Here is a 21,719-nt window from a genome sequence, read left to right on the forward strand (position 1 = left end):
TTGATACAGCTCGAAGTTTGCTGTGTCGCAGAACACCGGTACTCAGTTACGGTTCTGGTCATTGACTGCTGGACATAGGTTCGTGTCGTGACACTAAATGGTGCTCCACCACTACATCTAACACCTACAGTTTAACTACGTTAACTGGCCATTAACTTTGATACTTTGTTGGTTTATTTCTTTTGATATTCATATCATATTGTAAATAGTTTATTTTAATGTTGTAAATAAATTTATTTATTGCTCTTGTGTATTTGTATCTGGTTCTGGAGGGGTTATTGCACTGAGTTATCACCGCTTCTGCAACCCTGACGGTTACACTCTGTGCCAACAGCTAAAGGAGTGAATGCACATTGATATAAATGTCTACATAGAGCTTGGACGTGTCTACATAGAGCTTGGACATGTCTACATAGAGCTTGGACATGTCTACATAGAGCTTGGACATGTCTACATAGAGCTTGGACATGTCTACATAGAGCTTTGACATGTCTACATAGAGCTTGGACATGTCTACATAGAGCTTGGACATGTCTACATAGAGCTTGGACATGTCTACATAGAGCTTGGACATGTCTACATAGAGCTTGGACATGTCTTAATAGAGCTTGGACATGTCTACATAGAGCTTGGACATGTCTACATAGAGCTTGGACATGTCTACATAGAGCTTGGACATGACTACATAGAGCTTGGACATGTCTACATAGAGCTTGGACATGTCTACATAGAGCTTGGACATGTCTACATAGAGCTTGGACATGTCTACATAGAGCTTGGACATGTCTTAATAGAGCTTGGACATGTCTTAATAGAGCTTGTCCAGTTGTAATATTCATCAATCATAATCAGAAACAAGCTCGTGGGCTGTTAATACACTGTTACTTGCAATAATTAAAATAACAGTAATAATCTGTTGTGTGGGCAAAATATAAGGCATACCGTCAATATATTTCTTAAATTCTCAAGCATTTGCAATGGATAAAAATGTCAAATTAATCCTTTACTACTTAGATACGTATTTGGACGTGTTTGTAGTCCTTAGGTTAGATCTAATTTAAGACCTTTCTTACTAGATTCAATCTTTAAAGGCTTCATTTCCAACCCTTAGATACTTATAAGCAGCAAACAGTTACTCGCAGGCTGTTCTGGTTTTATGTTGTTTGCAAAAGCCATTTTTACTTTACTTGTGGGACGGAAAGGGTTAAATAAAAACAAGCTAATTTGTTGAATTTATATCCCCCGCCAAATAAATTTTGTTTATGGATGTGTGTAAAAATAAAGTGTAGGGTTATTGTGGGTTTTTTTTCATTGCAATTCTTTTCATAGATATCTATTCACCCATGAAGTTTCATGTGGAAATCTAGTAGCGTATCTGAGATAAAGCCTTGAAAAATTACATCAAACAAAAAAACAATGGGCGATGAATCTTATCTAAGAAAGTGTAGGGTTATGGATCTTGTGCAAGGCACCAATCCTCCTTGATATCTTCACACCCATGCAGTTTCATGTTGAAAAGTGTCATCATACAAAAACAACACCATATCCATTACGCCATGACGACCTTAAAAGAAAGTATAGAGTTATAGTTCTTGTTCATTGCACCTCTCCTCATTGATATGTATACACTCATAAAGTTTCATGTTGAAATCTTGTATTGTATCTGAGATATAGCCCCTACACAATTTTATGACAGACAGACGGACGGATGGAGAGATGGATGGACAGACTGACGGACAACGCTAATTCTATATCACTCCGTCTTTTGCTGGGGATAAGAAATAAAGACCTTGTAACATTGTTCAATACTAATTTAGATAAACATGCCTTATGGACAGACCGTTTCATATTCAAAAGCCTGTATGGTGTAGTGGCATACCATACCCCTTTGCTTCTAATCAGTGTTTTTTCACCATTTAGGGAATGGTGCCAAGACATTTTGAATTGGGAAATATTGAGTTCTTTTGATTAATATTGGGAAATTAATGTTGTTGATTTTACACTTACAAATACTTTGAAATTGATAAAAAAGGTGATTTCAATATGACATTTTTTAAGTTCAACTTATAGGGCTGGACTTTCAACACTCAAAATGTGCAGCTCCATGAGATACACTTGCATGCCAAATATCAAGTTGCTATGTGAAGGGACATAGAAGTTATGAGCATTTTTCGAAACCTAAATGCGAAACCTAAATGCAAAGTATGAAGGAAAGACAGACAGACAGACGGACGGTCCGATTACTTTATGCCCTTCTTCGGGGGCATAAAAAACACTGATGGTTTAGTGGTAGAAAATACGCTTTTGCTTCTATTGGTTCAGAGTTTGAACCCCACGGCAGCCTCATTTATTCAATTTTATCTTTTTTCTTCTATGATAATTATTTCAAACTATCCCAATATTACAGTATTGTTAGTCAATTCGTTTAATGGTACTTATTAAAAAATACCGAAATATGTGAGTACGTCGCTTTAACCCTTTCCACCTTAGAAGCAAAATGAGTTACTCGCAGTCTTTTCAGATTGTATGCAGTTTGCTGCTCATCAGTATCTTAGTGTTGGAAATGACGCATTTAAGTTAAATCTAGTAAGAAATGTCTTGAATTTAATTATATTATTTACGGGACTACAAATGGGTCAAAAGGTGTAACAGAGAGCTAAAGGGTTAATAATAAAGGTTTATTTTATGCTTTTGGATGGTTTATAGAGAAATATCATTGAATTAAAACTGATATTTCACTGTTTGAAACAGTGAAAAATAACAGTAAAAATTATCAATAATTTTCATTGTTTGACTGGAACTATTTTTAGATATCTTTGGTTTTCCTATTGTGACCCCTCAATGTTATCTAGGGCGATTACTCTGCATTGAACATCCATGTAATAACAATGCCAGGCGCCAAAAGGGGAATAATGTTGTCCAGAATGGCAAAAATACAAAAAAAAATCATTTGTAAGCATAAAATAAAAAGAAAATTTGTTGGATTTAGTGGAATATCGATTTTAATTCATGAGTGATCATAGAAAATGATATTTTAGCAAGTGGCGCATATATCCTCTATATACTCACCACTTTAATGAACCATCATGGCTGCTTGGAATCCGTTCAATTACTCTTCGAGTCTGAAACAAGCATTCAGAAACTGTAACCAGCGTTCTCCAGAAAATATGGAGCAGCCTATCTTTATAAAGTAGCCGCCGACTAAGATATACAAGAAACCGTCGGAGACGGGTGATGCTCCCCAAAGTGTTTTTGTCACAATATTGCACTATATATACAGATAAAAGAAAATGTCTTGAGGGGCATAACTTTGGACAAAATAATACGATGGATGGTAAAGCAACTTAAAAATATCAAAGGGCCATAATTCTCAAAATAAATCATCTAACCAGAACCCACAAATAACATGCGCATTTCCTCAAGGTAGTTAAGCTTCCCATAAAGCTTCATTGAATTCCAGTCAGTAGTTGGGGAGAAATAGCCCGGACAAGAATTGCACTATATGTACAGTTTATAGAAAATTTCAAAGGGCCATAACTCTGTGAAAAATCATCCGATCAGAACCAGCTGATAATATGCACATCTCCTCTTGGTAGTGAAGCTTCCCAGAAAGTTTCATTGAATTGCAGTCATTAATTGCTGAGAAATAGCCCAGACAAGAATTGCACTATATGTACAGTTAATGGAAAATTTCAAAGGGCCATAACTCTATGAAAAATCATCCGACCAACACCGGCTGACAATATGCACATCTCCTTTTGGTAGTGAAGCTTCCCATAAAGTTTCATTGAATTCCGATCATTAGTTGCTGAGAAATAGCCCGGACAAGAATTGCACTTTATGTACAGTTAATGGAAAATTTCAAAGGGCCATTATATATTGCAACGCTTTGAAAAATCATCCGACCTGAACCCGCTGATAATATGCACATCTCCTCTTGGTAGTGAAGCTTCCCATAAAGTTTCATTGAATTCCAGTCATTAGTTGCTGAGAAATACCCCAGACGAAAATTGTGCACGGACGGACAGAGGCACACACACGCACGGACAGACGAAGCGGCGACTATATGCTCCCCCCAAAATAAATTTTGGGGGAGCATAAAAACTGGTGTATTTGCGCCATTTCAATTGATATTTGGGGAAAAGTAGCCGGCATCTTGATTGTATGTAACCCGTGAAATCAACGTCTGCCGGTGCTTCCGGAGAACACTGAGTAACAGCTTATCAAAGTACAGTCTATCTTTTATTAAGAGACCATTCAGGGAGTAACCAAAAGTGGTCTCTTAATAAAATGGTCATTAAATAATTAAGGCCATTCTGAAAATGCTTACCCTCAATTTTAATCTATATGAAGGATAATCTCTTTTGTCCACAATGATTTCAACTTTTGTAATAAAATAAATATAAACACAAAACATAAAACAATATTTTACTTAAAATGAGTTTTGTTTCAAAATACATGAAAATCAGCGGTCGCTGGTCGCGTATATCAAAATATAGTAAAAAAGCTCGGTGGGATTTCAAAGTGGTCGCATAAGACAAAGGTCGCATCCACAAGATTGACTGTAGTGATTACTTGAGCCTTGTTCTGGGTAAACTGAGCTTAATGATTGTTCGTTATTTATTTCCCCAGATCAGCCTGTGCAGTCTGTGTGGACTGTATATACTAATCTGGGACAACCAGGGCTATAAATAACAAGCGTATTTGCGTTATTACGCAATTAAAATAACCGAAAATGTAATAAAATTCAAAACAAAGCGTACAAAAACGCAAATACAAATTTAATAACGTAATTCCCGTAAAAAAACGTGCATCACGAAACGAAATTCTTACGAACACCGGACGTATTTTTTAGACTGGTTATTTTCCGTACAAATATGTACCGGTTTATATGCCATCCTATGAAGAAAAGAAGGCAGTCTTTCCAGCGGTTATAAATCTTTGGGGTATTATTGTAATTGTTTGTAGACCCGTCCGATTTCTACTATCAATTTCAATGTATTCAACTCAAAATGACCTGAAAACGGTGTGCATGGCTTTGAACATTCATTACTTCATCAAGTGTGCAGCGATTTTCACGAACTCTTTCTTATTCAACGCAAAAATTGTACGAACTTTGATCAGAAATTCAGTAATTGATATTGCTCATTTTCAATAGGGTTTGACTCATCATTCAGATAAAGACACTGTGCAAGCTGGGAAATGATTGGATGAAAACTGTGGACTTCATTGCGTAAACAAGCCCTATTTCACAATTTTCTCAAATTCAAGGGGAGATAATTCTAGAGTTTTTACTCTGATGTAACCCATTTTCAATAGGGTTCGAGTCCTCATTGATATAAAGACACTGAAGTTTGAAAAGAATCGGATGAAAACTGTGGACTTTATCGCGTAAACAAGAAAAAGTCTAACGCTCGCACGCACGACGGAAACCACGTCAGGACATAAGCTCTTCAGGCCTTCGGCCAGGAGAGCTAAAAACCGGGGGTGAAAAACCCAATTAAGCTCAAAAGTAGGGGGTAACAATTTTTGCTAAAACTCTATTGAATTAACAAAAACCATTAGTAATATATTGTTGTCAAAAACAGGGGGTTAATTACCCAATATACCCCAAAAGTTATCTGTAGCCCTGGACAACACTTTACGCACATGCATTAGACCCAGTTTTCCCAGAACACAGCTGATTATAACAAATCCCAACGACTTGTTTAGACGATTTTATAGCTGTTTTGGTGTAATATTCCAAATTTAAACGTACATTTTTTTCTATATCCTAAAATTCACAATTCATTCTTTGATTTTTTTAATGTTTAGAAATGGAGATGAAAAGTCTACATATAAAGAGTTTTGATGTTGTAGTATCCAAACATGATATGTTTATGTTTGGAATTTACTAATTAATGCAAGTTTTTTCACCACTAGTTCAATATTTAAATACACTATAAATCGAAAATGACATGCTCTGTTATAGCAGGGAATCCAAAATAAAGTGAGTGGGTCTTGGTTCTGATTTTCCTCAAACCTTCCATTTCTATCTCTATTTTATTTATTTCTAGTTTACCTAGAGGTCTGGAACACAAATTTATACCATTGCTGCTATTTGAAGTAATATTTTACCTTGAGGTTTAGAACACAAATTGTTACTATTACTGCTATGGGAACAGATATTTTACATTGAGGTTTAGAACACAAATTGTTACCATTGCTGCAATAAGACAGATATTTTACCTTGCGGCTTAGAACAAACATTGTTACAATTGCTGCTGTGTGAACAGATATTTTACATTGAGGTTTAGAACACAAATTGTTACCAATGCTGCAATAAGACAGATATTTTACCTTGATACTTAGAACACAAATTGATACCATTGCTGATATGTAAACAGATGTTTTACCTTGAGGTTTAGAACACAAATTGATACCATTGCTGCTGTGTGAACAGATGTTTTACCTTGAGGTTTAGAACGAAAAGTGTTACCATTGTGAACAGATATGTTACCTTGAGGTTTAGAACACAAATTGTTACCATTGTGAACATATAGTTTACCTTGAGGTTTAGAACACAAAGGCCGTTGCTGTGTTGAAGTAAGAGATGATTGTTCTGGCGCACAATCTGTACGTCCCACACCCACTGCAATATGGAAAGACAATCATTACATGTATAGGGTGTAACCCGATCCCTCACAAGAAGCAAAGTGAAAATGGCTTTTGCAACCAGCATAAAACCAGAACAGCCTGCAAGTAACTCACAGTCTGTTCAGGTTTTATGCTGTTTGCTGCTCATAAGTATGTAAGGGTTGGCAATGGAGCCCTTATAATTTGAATCTAGTAAGAAAGGTCTTTAATTAAATTTAACTTTCTGAGGGACTACAAATGCATCAAAATACATATCTAAGTGATATATAAGGGTTAAGTGTCTGACTATGATATTTTTTTAGATACACTTCAACACCGTTATTTCGAAGTCGTCGGGACCGTTCAAAAAACTTCGGATTAGCGATAATTCGAAATAAACATTTGACAAACGACTTCTTTGATTCTGAAAAATACAACATTGTGGAATTCGCATGGTTCGGTCACACTGTATTTTTAATAATTGTTTAACTTAAAAACCTAAACTAGTGAAATAGCAATAGATTTCTACTTGTAACAAACGTAGGAATAAAACGATTATTTTTCTTCTTTTTATTTTTCTGTAATTACAGAACATATAAAATATAATGCATAGCGCATCATACATGTTAATACATATGAATACATTTTCGGAAATGAATTAACTTTTTTTTAAATAAGACGCGATGTCTTTCTGAACACCGGCGTTAGCAGCACTAAACTGGACGCGTGTAACATATAACTCCAATTTGTCAAGGAAATTGTAGAACTGGATTCCGCCCATGTTTTGCTCGCAGAACTGCCTTACGCCGTTGATGCATGTGGTCACACTTTGATTAAATATCATGTTCATTCATGTGCTGTCGGCCTCGTCGTCGGCTTTTGACGACATTATAAAATTAACATGTTACGCGCAGGCGACTAAGGTGTAATTATCGGCTTTGACGCACAACGCGCAGACGACATAGGTGTGAAATTACGCTCAGTGTTTTGCAGTTTTGACTTCGGATTAAAGATTGATAATAAGGTGCGAATTATAGTGTTGGGACCGACATAATCACTTCGAATTAACGATTTCTTCGGTTTAGCGAAGTTCGGATTAACAATGACATTTTACATTGAACAAAGAAGAACCACAATCGGGACCCAAAAAATACTTCGAAATAACGGTGACTTCGGATTATCGGCGTTCGAAATAACGGTGTTGAAGTGTATTTCAACATTTATGTTTTAAAACTGTAAATATTACTACAGTGAGTAATATTTACACTGGGTTTCTTAAAGATAACTTTATCTGAAATTGTATCTTGTGTACAACTTGAATTAAAATTTCCGAAAGAATTAAACTTTGAGAATATTAGCCATATGGACATTTTGTAATCAATATAAAATCCAAAGAATTTCTTAGTTGAACACTTGTAATAGAGGCTTTGGAGCATAGTATTTTCACGCATTTGTAGACCCTAAGAAAGTTATATTTAATTTAAGACCTTTCTTGCTAGATTCAATTTTTTAAGGCTCTATCTCCAAACCTTAGATACTGATGAGCAGCAAACAGCATAAAACCTGAACAAACTGCTAGTTACTCTCAGGCTGTTCTGGTGTTATGTTGTTTGCACATAGCCATTTTTACTGTGCTTCTAAGGGGGAAAGGGTTAAGGCTTTAAGCATAGTATTTTCATTTGACTTCAAACATATGCAAAACTATATTAAATTGCAAAGGATTGTGTTCTTTTCTTTCCTGATTTTCTTTTTTTTCCTGATTGTCAGAATGGTGGAATAAGAAAGAAGACCATCACTACAATTTTGCTATCTACCTTTTCCTTTCATCTTAAGTGTGTGTGTGGGGTGGGGGGTTATATGGATAAAGTTTAAAATGCAATAATTAGAAACTGTATATGAAACAAAAATATCAATAATTTCCCTGTTTTAAGCATTAAGTATTTTGGTAATTACGATATTAATTTGTTAATTAAGAAATAATCCACGGGTATTGAGTTCCGATGCGTAGGAATTAAACCACGAGGGCATAGCCCGAGTGGTTTGTTAACAAGCATCGGAACAACATACCGTTGGTTATTACCGCAATAATCAACGGTTACCCGTGGATTATTTCGATTCTAACACGTTTTCATTAATAAGTTATCCGCGATTTAAAGGTTATAAATGAGAATTATATTAACCGAACGTCCTCCATTTTTCCGCGAAAACGTGACGTCACCACAACAATTACAATCAAATGACGTCGTCTTCAGTCATAAAGTGTGCGCAGACAATCAAAGTGACGTCACTTTAAACAACCGTTGGTATATCGGGGTAATAACCAACAGTAGTTTTTCTTCTTTGTATATAGAAAACAAGTCACGTGCCGTGGTAGAATCATATTCACAATAAATTTTGTTCTAAAACAAGGAGTTTTTAAATGGGTGATAATAATATTTGCACTTGGTGACAATTAAAGCTTACATCATTTCTTGTCAGTTCTGCATAGAATTTTCGTCCCGGTACGATGAATGCTGCATGCTAAAACAGAAAGAATGGTTACTGTAATTTACCACGTATTACCAGCAGTTTTTATACCCCCAACTTTTCATTTTGAAAATTTACGCATGTTATACATCGATACAACCCTGTTTTGACATCCAATTTGCAAAAATTTCATTTTGCTATAAAAAATATCCATAATATCCCAATAACTACACCGTATACTGCTCTTAATTAACAGTAAATTACAATATACGAATATTATAGTATACAAACATTTCATATTACCCCATATATTGAATCTACGTAATAATCATTATGATACACCTTTATAAAAACACACTAAAAACTACTTCAGATTTGAACCCGGTTTTACGAGAGACTTTTAAGACTAATTATAAGCCTCGTTCTGGGAAAATTGTCTTAAAGCATGTGCGTAAAGTGTCATCCCAGATTAGCATGTGCAGTCAACACAGGATTACCAGGAGCGACACTTTCTGTTTCTACTGTTTTTTATTCACTTTATGACCATCTTTCCAAGAGCCTCACTCAACTATTACTTTGTTCCTCTAAGATTTATTTAACATGCACTGAGTCTAGAGGTGATATTTACAAAACAGTTTTTTTCCACCATTTTGAGAATAGGGCCAGGTCCCTTTTGATTGAGAGAAATTGTGGCATTTTGACTAAAATTGGAAAATTAGTGTAAGTTTAAACCTATTTATTTTTGTGAGATAGCATAGAAAGCCTTAGGCTTATTTGAAACATCTTCAAGTCCATTTCCTGGAACTAGAACCATTACTTGGTGTCTATGGGGGAAATCTAAAAAACGCTCCTGCAGTGGGGATCGAACCCATGACCTCCCTGTCGCAAGGCGGACACCATATTCACTAAGGTACGGCGAAATGTTAGCACTACTCACAGCAAAAATAGCCGTTATGCCTACTTAAATCTCAAAAGTGGCTACCTAATTATCAAAATAGCATATAAAACGTGTGTAAATTATTATAAAATATTGCCGATTTTGACACTTTCTGAGCTAACTTGCTAAATAACAAGCATTTTGGCTACTAAGTCAGATTTCTTAGCGCCACCTATACTGCTAGTACTTACCTCTCCACCCTGAACTCTCCACTCATCAACGAAGCCGATGCCACCAGCGTAGACTTCATCTTCCTCTTTGTTGTACACCAGGCTGTATAAGCAGAAACCAACAGATATTCTTACCCTACAGTTTTTTTCATTCAAAATTGGGTTCGGTATTTCGCCCCATTCCCAATGGGAAAAAAGTATATATTTTTTTCAAATGGGACCTAAAATCTCCGAATTGAAGGTTTCCAACAAAATTAATGATTTTTTTTTTAAAGATCTCAGGCATTTTGTTTATCTCCCATCCAGCTATATAAATTCAACCTTATTAAATATAATTCTCAAAGAAAAAATACTTTTATTATCCATGTTCAATAAATGTTTAGGTAAACAACTAAACAAATTTCCCAATTTTTTTTAAAACGCCGCGAATTTAACCAATCTATTGGGACCCGGCCCCATTCCCAAAATGGTAAATGAACAACACTGTCCTTTGTTTCATATGAGTGGTGCTAATGGGAAACTGAGCTAATTGCATGTGTGAAAAGTGTCATCCCAGATAAGCCTGTGCAGTCCACACAGGCTAATAAGGGACAAAACTCTACATACATGCATTGAGCCTGTTTTTTCCAAAGCTAAGCCTTTATGTTTCAGAGACTTACAACTTTTTCTTTTTATCCCAGTTTAAATAAATAATGGGATGTTTCAGTGCCTACATGTTGAGATGGTCAAGATGGGGAAATATCAATGTTTAATATCACATTAATACTCAAAATCAAAGAATATTTCAAAAATATTTTGGAAAATAAAGTTAACCCATTAACAAATCAGTGTTCCTTATAGCAATTGGCAAAATTTCAACGCTAGATGTGGTATGGTAACATAGATTTAATGAGATACAAAATGCTGGCTTTTAATTTTTTGTGGCACAATATATATTAAATGCTTATTTCCCGCAACAATATCTTTTTATACGACTCACAAACGCTCACTTGGTAAATGAATATGTGTTGACTATTATTGTCCCGCCAAAAAAAGAAGAGCATTTTGTATCTTGTTAAATCTATGTTTCCAGACAACATTTAGCGTTGAAATGTTGGCTATTGCTTTAAAGTACATTGATTTTGTGTTAACTATATTTTTCGAAATATTGTACCGAATATTCATTGATTTTGAGGGTGTATTGGTTTTTTAACCTTTACCACTCAATTTTAAAACCTTCATTTCCTTCTAAGATGAGCAGCAAACAGCATAAAACTGGAACAGACTGTAAGTTATTCACAGGCTGTTCTGGTTTTATGCTGGTTGCATATAGCAATTTTCACCTCTACTTCTGAGCGGGAAAGGGTTACTAGGTCACAGACATAATTATGGTATATTTGAGGGTTGACAAGTGCTCTACATTTGTGAAATATTTTACAACATACAAAGAAAATCTTCTCAATAAGCGATGTGCTTCATTGTAAATAAGAGATAATTTATTCACTGTTTCATCAGCATTGTTTCACTCTTTTAATGTTTAACCTGTTAATGTCATATGAAGTTAAGAAGCAGTTGAGAGCTTTTTTGGCTTATTTAATAGCTGTTATTTGATCATATTCCTTATGGCAAAGCAATATCCTTTTTTCCCATATCCAGTCCCAAAATTCCTAGATGATGGTTTGACTTTTAGATATTTGATTGTTAATTGAGCTGATAAGTGTAGAAATAAAGACTTCAGAGGTTGTTCATTTATTTCATAAATTTATTATTTAGATTTTCTGTTTGATGGAAGATTTATCAACAATTATTCAAATGTTAAAAATCAAGTAATAATTCTTTTTCCAAATGAAAATTAAACTGAAGCTAAATTTGACAAATTTCACGGGTTCAGTTCATATACCCAAAAAGTGAAAAAGCAAAACAGTGTGGTATTTTTAATTATTAACTGCTGTTTCTATATGAGCCTGGCTCTGGGAAAAAAGGACTAAATGCATGTGCGTAGTGTCATCCCAGATTAGCCTGTGCAGCCTAAAGATTTTCATTCAAAAAGAGTTTCTTATATGAAAAGTTCAATAAAAGAGGAAGTGACATCCCCGATAAGCCTGTGCGGACTAGACTTGCATTCAGCTGCCTTTTCCAGAGCGTGGCGTATATATATGTGTCTTGTTCTGATAAAACTGGGCTAATTCGTATGCGTAAAATGTCGTCCCAGATTAGCCTGTGCAGTCTGCACAGGCTAATCAGGGACGACACTTTCGGCTTTAATGGTATTTTTAGTTTCAAGGAAGTCTCTCCTTACCGAAAATCTAGTTTAGGCGGAAAGTGTCGTCCTTGATAAGCCTGTACGGACTGCAGAGGCTAATCTGGGACGACACTTTACACACATGCATTAAACCTGCTTTTCATAGCGCATGGCTCATGAATAAATATATATGAACACAATTCTTACCACAGGGTTGTCGCCAGTGTTGGTATGTTCTCTAACTCCTTAAAGCCTCCGTTAAAGTCCGTGAACAATCTCAGGACCAGATCGGCGCCGTACGTCAAGTACACGCGGTGCTTTGACACGTACGTCATGGCAGTGAGAACATGATCAGTCTCGAAACTGCAATGGAATCATCTTTGCATTATAGATATGGCAAGTTTTTTTCCACCATTTTGGTAATGGGCCCGATCCCTTTGGATTGAGAAAAATCACTGTGTTTTGAATAAAATAGGGAAATTTGTGTTGTTGTTTTGCTAGTAAATACTTAAAAATCGGCCCCATTCTCAAAATGGTACATCCAGTATATAATCCTTGTACTTGGATTTGTGGGATATACAATAATAAAATAAAAATTAAAAGACATTAAGTCTTGCTCTGGGAATAAAGGGCTTAATGCATGTGTGTAGTACCATCCCAGATTAGCTTGTGCAGATGTGTGTAGTATCATCCCAGATTAGCTTGTGCAGATGTGTGTAGTACCATCCCAGATTAGCCTGTGCAATCCACTAGTAACATCCCAGATTAGCTTGTGCAGATGTGTGTAGTACCATCCCAGATTAGCCTGTGCAGATGTGTGTAGTACCATCCCAGATTAGCCTGTGCAGATGTGTGTAGTACCATCCCAGATAAGCCTGTGCAGATGTGTGTAGTATCATCCCAGATTAGCCTGTGCAGATGTGTGTAGTACCATCCCAGATTAGCCTGTGCAGTCCACTAGTAACATCCCAGATTAGCTTGTGCAGATGTGTGTAGTACCATCCCAGATTAGCCTGTGCAGATGTGTGTAGTACCATCCCAGATTAGCCTGTGCAGAAGTGTGAGTATCATCCCAGATTAGCCTGTGCAGATGTGTGTAGTGCCATCCCATATTAGCCTGTGCAGATGTGTGTAGTGCCATCCCAGATTAGCTTGTGCAGTCCACTAGTAACATCCCAGATTAGCCTGTGCAGATGTGTGTAGTACCATCCCAGATTAGCCTGTGCAGATGTGTGTAGTACCATCCCAGATTAGCCTGTGCAGATGTGTGTAGTACCATCCCAGATTAGCCTGTGCAGATGTGTGTAGTGCCATCCCAGATTAGCCTGTGCAGATGTGTGTAGTACCATCCCAGATTAGCCTGTGCAGTCCAAAGATGCTTATCAGGGAAGACACTTTTCACTTATATGATATTTTACTTTTAAACGACAATCCGTTCAAATCAAAGAGTCTTCCCTAATGAGCCTGTGCTGACTGCATTAAGTCACATTTTCCTGGAATGAGTCTCAAGTACTTTAACCCTTTTCCCCTCAGAAGCTAAATGAAAATTGCTATGTGCAAACAGCATAAAACCAGAACAGCCTGCCAGTTACTCACAGTATGTTCAGGTTTAATGCTGTTTGCTGCTCACTAGTAACTAACGATTACAAATGAAGCCTTTAAAACTTTAATCCAGTAAGAAGGGTCCTTTATTAAATTTAACTTTCTGAGAGACTACAAACATGGTAAAATATGTATCTAAGTGGTAAAGGGTTTAATTGCGTATACAAACTTGGAAGCTGTGCAGATCTCCGACTTCTCCTTGGATTCAAGCAGCCAAACTTTCACACCCTGGGTGGCCCCCTTTGTATAATGGCACGTAAACACCTGTCGGCAATGTATTGTCATATAAACATTAAAATACACGATAATTTTCTCAAATTTTAATAACCCTTTCCTCCAAATGAAGCCAAGTGAAAATGGCTTTTGCAACCAGCATAAAACCAGGACATCCTGCGAGTAACTCGCAGTCTGTTCAGGTTTTATTCTGTTTACTGTTCATCAGTATCTTACGGCTGGAAATGAAGCCTTAAACAATTGAATTTAGTAAGAAAGGTATTTAATTAAAATTAACGTCTTAAAGGACTAGAAATGCGGGACAGTATGTATCTAACTGGTAAAGGGTTAAATTAATATAACGTTGTTTCCATAAAAAATATTGCAAATAGACATTTTATAAATTGTAAAAGTTTGGACTAATGAAAATATTTATATAAGATAATTTGTTGAAACTAAATATAAGATAATTTGCTTTTAAAATATTGCTTATATTTGTAATTAAAAAGAAAACTAATTTGGACAAATGAAACATTTAATTAAAGATACTTTGCTAGAAAAACATTGCATGTAACTGTCATAAAAGTTTGGACAATTGTAAATTTTTATATATAATTAGCTAAAAATTGTTATTAAATTGTTACAGTTTGGACAAGTTCATACTTTAATATAAGATAATTTACTAAAAAAATATTGTTCATAAATGTTACACAATTGTTTAAGTTTGGGCAAATGAAAAATACAGCTTTCTATAATTGACTATGTAAGATATTCCTCATATTAGTTTTAAACCAGATTACATAAATACTGATGCAATTCAACATGTTCATTACATCAAACTGCTGCAAAGCAATTGTCTAGTTTTACTCAGGAGTTAATTCTTTCCCACTTGGGAGACCGTTAAGTATTTCACGTAAACATTCTCTCCAAGGAATGGCCTTGGGGCCGTATTCCACTAGCTTCTTAAGTTTTCACTTAAGTTAAGAAACTTCTTAAATAAATTTCTTAAGTTAAATTTTAAATGTAAAAAACAAAACAAGAGACGCTTAGTATATCTCTTTAAGAAATTCCTTTAAGAGTTAAAAAAAGTTAACTTAATTTTAAATATATGAGAAAAAATACACAGAGTAAAGAAATGTATTAAGTTTATAAAGTTATCAGAATTTAACTTAAGTGAAATCTAATGTCTTAAGAAAAAATGGCAGAGATAAGAAAAATTATGACGCAATATTTCAACCCGAGTTATTTTTTAACTTAAGAAGCTACTGGAATACGGCCCCTGGCCCCATTACCCCATGATGGAAAATGTACTCTGAGAATATTATATATACAATGTATTGCTCTCAAAGTTAAAGGGGCATAGTGCATGTGCGTTAAGTGTTGTCCCAGATTAGCCTGTGGAGTCTGCACAGGCTAATCAGGGACAAGACTTTCCATATTGACTAGATTTTTGTTGAGAATAGACATCCATTAATTTGAATATTTGATAAAAAAGCAGAAAGTGTTGTCCCTGATTAGCCTGTGCAGGTTGCACAGGCTTATCTGGGATGACACTTTATGCACATGCATTGAGCCCCATTTTCCAAGATTGTGGCTCATATATTCATATGAATTGTATAAATACCTGACACAGTTTACTGCATGTGATCTCTGAGCATCTTATTGCACATTGATGGCGGAGAGTGTGTAATAACTGCAACAAACATGAAGAATTGTGATTTATTTTTATGACTCTATATTTACCATGTAAACAGCTGGTTTTATAGACAAAAACTTGCTGTAACAAACATGCATACATTTTTAACCAATATTCTTTCTATGCGAACATAATAGAACTTTGGAGGAAAAATGGATGGTATGTTTTCTTACTGCTTTATATATCAGACAGGGAAACAGATACAGAAATTTGAACATACCTGCGGGCCAACTTCAAGAGTTATGCTCGCGTCTTCCATACTGCCCGTGTTCAGTTTGTTGGAAATCTCTTCTAGCATAGAGCTCCAGCCCTTTAGCTTGTCCCAACGTGCAACTGTGGAAATAAGAAAAATCATGATTCAAAGCAAAAATGATCTGAGATGAAAAAAAAATGAAAAAAAATGAGCTAGGACATCTGGGGCCATGGTGTTGTGGCTTTGGTGAAACCAGGAAGCTCCAAAGACTTTGAAAATGACACATACAAGACATGCATACAAATTAACCCTTTACATCTGAGATACATATTTTGACACATTTGTAGTCCCTTAGAAAGTGAAATTTAATTAAAGACTTTTCTTACTAGATTCAAGGGTTTAAGGCTTCACTTCCAACCCTTACATACTGATGAGCAGCAAAGAGTATAAACTTTAAACAGTCTTCAAATAACTTGCAGGCTGTTCTGGTTTTATGTTGTTTGCACACAGCCATTTTCACTTAGCTTCTAAGTGGGAATTGGGTTAACACAACTATGTCAAATAACTTTTGGTATTCCATTGAGAATGACTTGAATAATTAGCTGACCTACCTAGTTTTCCTAAATCCTTCATTTTCTTAAACTGCAAAATCTTCTGATCCCTTGGTATTACATTTCTGAAAGCAAATAAAGAAGTTAGCGTTATTTTATTACTTTTTACCCACAACTGCTGAAACACCTGTATGATAGTCTACTATCATGACTGTATTATATAAAATTCCACATAAACAACAAGTGTAAACGTTATTATCATTTTCTTGGCTCGGTAAATGTTTATAATCGTGGAACCAAATATCTTTACAGGAAACGACCAAGAGTAAAATATGTCATTTCATGTTTCATCAGGTTAAATTGAAAAACAAAGTTTAATTTATTTATTTTTTAATTCGAGATCAGTGCATGTGCTGTTAAAGTATTTTAAGGGACTTGCTCAAAGATTTTGGCTTTTTGTCTTTTGTATTTGGTCATGAATTTATAATATTAACTAGCTAAAGAAACTTCAGCATACAGTTTATATAGTATTGACATACCTGTACGCTGAAGCCAACCCCGTATCGAAAGTCATCCAGAGTCGTAACATATTTATGTCACGCTATAAATCAAAGAAAGCTCATTTTCTTGTATACATTTCTACATGTATTGGTGAATGAATATAAATTACTGCATCGGGGAATATTTTAAGGTTCAAATGTTTCAAATGCATCTTACAATAGATGAAAATAACTCTCATCAATCTGAAATTCACAATTTTGACACAATTGTCCCTTTGTCACGTGACGAGTTTTCATTTGGATACTTTTGGATCGACCTTGACATTGTATGCTGAAATTGTAAACATTACTTTCGTTATCTGAAATTTATTATATGTGATTAACAACTTACGTCTGGTGGATTATAAGACTGATTTCAGTGTGAATCAAATATAGTTTTAAATAATATTTACTTTGAGTTTGTATTTACACTACAATTTGTTAAAAAAACAAGCCAGAATAATCTAAAAGACCGGGAAATGTCACTCTGAATTTGAAAGCACATGGTATGTTACTAAAAATAGAAATAACGTCATATGACTGTGAAAATTCGGGAGATTCGCATTTCAAGAAAGTCTATCACATCCCTGTTTTTCTCGATATGTAAGAGCAGAATAGATAAACTTTAAATGTTAAAGATAGTAGTTTGTGAAAAATATATCAGTTAAAAGTAAAAAATGTAAATCTTTTCGATCAAGTGGTTGATTAGGGCAATTAACTGCATTTAAAAGCTGTTTTGGACCGGTTTTTGTTGACTGTCAACTTTTCGGGAATTTCTGGTTGACTTTCCTTATGGGGTTGGTCCATAACTATAAAGTCGTGCCAGACAAAAATCATAAATAGGGACATTTAAAGTTATGGTAGCCAGAACTAAATATTAACAGACATTAACATCACAACAACTCAGCTCTACTATAGAAACAAAAATAGAAGTTTTACAGAAAAGTTTGTCCATTAGGCACTAGTACCACTGTTCTTTGGGTTGAACAGCTATAACCATAACCACTTCGCTATCCATTATATCATATTACCTCATTCACTTTAATATTTAAAGAAAGGCAGTGGCTAGTCGTACGGCCCTGTACGGCTAAACAAGAGGCTAGCCAGGGGTTTTTCAGCACTGTCTGCGCCTCCCTGAAACGGAGGCATTCCCAAAGCAAACGGACCCGTTCCCAATCCAATTTTGATTGCATTTTTCCCAATTCCAAAAAATAAAATCTTCCAAAATCGTAAAAAGTAAACATAATTTTTATCGAAAGAGTGACTTCCCTTCATTCGCGACGTAATACTTAAGCCTTTAGTGACAGATTTTTTGGTGTATTTGCCGGATGCATTTACTCTCAGTGATGACGTTCGAGCTGTTCCGCATTATACAAGAGTATATAGACTAAGAGCCGCACAATACACATTCTATACCATATCTGTAGACGCTTATTTTCATTCATGGCTTCGCACAATAGTAAATATTACATTACAAAAAAACACAAAAAATAGACGCTTAAGGATGTGTAACGATATCATCGATGTTTTCAAAACACTCAGAATCTTCCGAAATTGCTGCCGCGAGTAACCCTGAACAGACAGGCTCGGACGATACGCAGCAAAATGTAACAGCAAAAGAAATAATGCCAGGACTGTCAATCACAAAATCGGCAACTAAATGCTCAGAGCCTTGTAAGAAAGTTGTAGTTCAATCGTCATTTAATACATTAAAGTATGAAATGAAATACCCATGGCTCTATTTTAGCTTGGCTAAAAATGTTGCTGTAAATTGTGTTTGGGCAGTGTTTGTTATGCATGTGCTTATATAAAGAAAATTGTTAAACCACAGACTTATTTAAGCATGATTAATTCAATTTTTTTTCCCAAAATGAGCCGTTTCACGAAACGAAAATTCCCCAAATGGGCAATTTTCTCGATAAAAAATTCCCAAATTGGTCAGACTCCTTTTGCCAAAGTAGACAGAAAAACCCCTGCTAGCCATAGGGCTCTTTTTATGAGCTTAAACAAACTGATGACTGATTAACAGCACTGAATGACAATTCTATACTTTATAAGCCATACGGCTAGACAATATCCAGCCACGACGAAACATATACCAGACTGCAAATTCTGTGACGACGACTACACAAGCTAGTCTAAAGGCTAGAAATTTTGGAATCTGCACGAAGATCAATAATTAATCAATATACTTATGTGTCATAACAGCCGTACGGCTAGACAATCTCCATAGGAAATGCTATTTGTACACGCTCTGTACTACAGAGCCGTACAGCTAGCCTCTTGTCTAGCTGTATGGGGACGTACGAATAGCCACTACCTTACAGAAAGCAACAGAAACATTTCAAATGATGTTATGTATGTAACTTTATATAATTTTATCAATGTAAATGTTTAATTTCTCCTGACTAAAATATCTGTATGAATAGTCTACACAATTTGCCTTAATTTGCTCACTGATGCTAATGTCCTTTACTTTTTGAATCCTATACAAACACTGAAAAAGTTGAAAAATGTCATTCGGAAATCTGTAAACAACTCAACAAGTCGCTAAACATGCTAAAAATTAGTTTATTTTTTATTTTTACTGTCAGTCTGATACGAAGTTCGCAGAGTTCGAAGCAAAAATAAGTGTGCTGTAACAGGCGTAAACGAACATTATTCTGCATACAAAAGTGTTTCAGTGTGTATGTTTTTAATCATGGTTACTTTTCATATTGACATTTTCCTCTTCAAATGCTTCCGCCATATGCAATTTCCTGGTTTCTAACGGTGACGTCACAATTGTACACATTTGATTGTAACGACAGCCAATTTCTGCCACCGGTTAAAGTTGTTGGCAACTTAACACTAACATTTAACTGGTTCCCCGTTGAATATAACCGTCGACTCCGTTGACTATAATATATAGAGTATGCGATAGATAAGGGGAGGTGACCAATCTACACTAACATTTCGATATTTGTTTGCGGAGATGTTTATTTCTGGCGTATTTGTTTATATAATGATTTTCGAGAATAATAATATCGCTTTTGGTTCTCAACATAAAACGAAAAACAACTGTAATTTGAAGCGTTCCATTTCTTTGTTTTTATTATAATCCATACAACATTAACAGCTTAGAATAAAGATAGACGCTAAAAGTATTTCGCAAATTTCACCAAAAATGTGTAGAAATTACGTAAAGATCACGCTGCTCTACTCCCCCATTTATGCCACTATGGAATGAATATCACATGTATCCTCAACAGTAACAATTTCGACTCAAATTATTACACAAATTTTGTGAGTATTCTCCCTTACCTTCGACAAAATGTAAAAGTCGTAAAATATAATTGTAAGGAAAAAACATGAATTCTAGAGATTAAAACAAAATAAATGTTTCAATATCAAACACACACGTACATCTCGTATTACAGGTACGTGATAAATCAGTATCTCGGGCTTTATTGGCTTTACACAGAAAGACACATTTTTTTAAATGTTCGAAGATTAATTTACAATTTACATGTTTTTGCACTCCGAAAACACTAACGAATTAATTTACGACATTGTGCGTGGTTGCTTGATATTTAATTTGTGAAGTTTGGTATTGATGTTTATAGCATACTGTTCTTCATTTAATATTGCAATAATTGTACAAAAGCAGACGTGTATCGTAAACATGCGTGTCAGACGAGTATATGCACGAGATATTGCGCATTGTTGTTGAACACGGTGTATTATCGTATTTTAATCCACTAGTTATCATTGAAAAAGATAACGAATGGAAGTTTTCTTTTTCTATGATCAAGAGTGAACCAAAGACCTAGATAAGTATTCTATAGGTCTTTGAGTGAACTGAACATACTCTGAAAACAACATTGTTTTTGTTTAATATTAAATGCTTTATCTCAATAAATAAACACACAAATAAAACCGTACACGCACTACGGCTCGATTGGTCATTGTCGGCTTGGGTACTACTTACATGTACCCCGGGTACATGTAAGTATACTCACATGTACCCCGGGTACGGTAAATATACTTAAATGTCCCCGTCCGATATTAGACTGTACCCGAGTTTTTATGGTTTACGGAGGTTTCGTCACACTGCAGTTTCGCCACACTGAATTTACTGTAGAAAACGGGTAGAGGGTTCGTCACAATGGTAATATATAGGTGTGAATAATACCGGGAATCTTTAGCACCTTTGATTGACACCTTTCTTTTAAATTAAAACAACATCTTTTTTGTTGTTAAATTAAATACATTTAGATAAATTGAAGTATTTGAAATGTTGCAATTAAATTACATAACACACTGCTGTTAATGATTCACAAAAATGCATTTATTCACATACAACACAATATTACACAATACATTAACATACAACTCTACTCAATAAACGGTATAATAATATACTTAACTTTACACAACACAAATTTATTTGCAAACAATATTACACCAAACATAAATATTTACATATAAAACATAAAGATATAATCAACTACAACTCTACTCAATAAACGGTATA

The 21,719-nt window shown here is 35.1% G+C and overlaps 1 protein-coding gene across 1 annotated transcript in view; it reads right to left on the reverse strand.

Moving 5' to 3' along the window:
* Positions 1-17,524, reverse strand: part of LOC127849022 (uncharacterized) — a 141,380-nt gene extending 123,856 nt beyond the window's left edge. The window contains exons 1-10 of the mRNA XM_052381745.1: positions 17,204-17,524; positions 16,725-16,789; positions 16,141-16,253; positions 15,849-15,917; positions 14,181-14,275; positions 12,617-12,772; positions 10,210-10,291; positions 9,079-9,135; positions 6,548-6,631; positions 3,070-3,122 (exon numbers count right to left, since the gene is read on the reverse strand). Coding sequence (XP_052237705.1) covers positions 3,070-3,122; positions 6,548-6,631; positions 9,079-9,135; positions 10,210-10,291; positions 12,617-12,772; positions 14,181-14,275; positions 15,849-15,917; positions 16,141-16,253; positions 16,725-16,789; positions 17,204-17,253 — 824 coding nt within the window. The 5' untranslated portion in view covers positions 17,254-17,524. The remainder of the gene's footprint in view (positions 1-3,069; positions 3,123-6,547; positions 6,632-9,078; positions 9,136-10,209; positions 10,292-12,616; positions 12,773-14,180; positions 14,276-15,848; positions 15,918-16,140; positions 16,254-16,724; positions 16,790-17,203) is intronic.
* Positions 17,525-21,719: the final 4,195 nt, after the last annotated feature.

The sequence above is a fragment of the Dreissena polymorpha genome, chromosome 10, assembly GCF_020536995.1.
Source record: "Dreissena polymorpha isolate Duluth1 chromosome 10, UMN_Dpol_1.0, whole genome shotgun sequence".
NCBI classification, from domain to species: Eukaryota; Metazoa; Mollusca; class Bivalvia; order Myida; family Dreissenidae; genus Dreissena; species Dreissena polymorpha.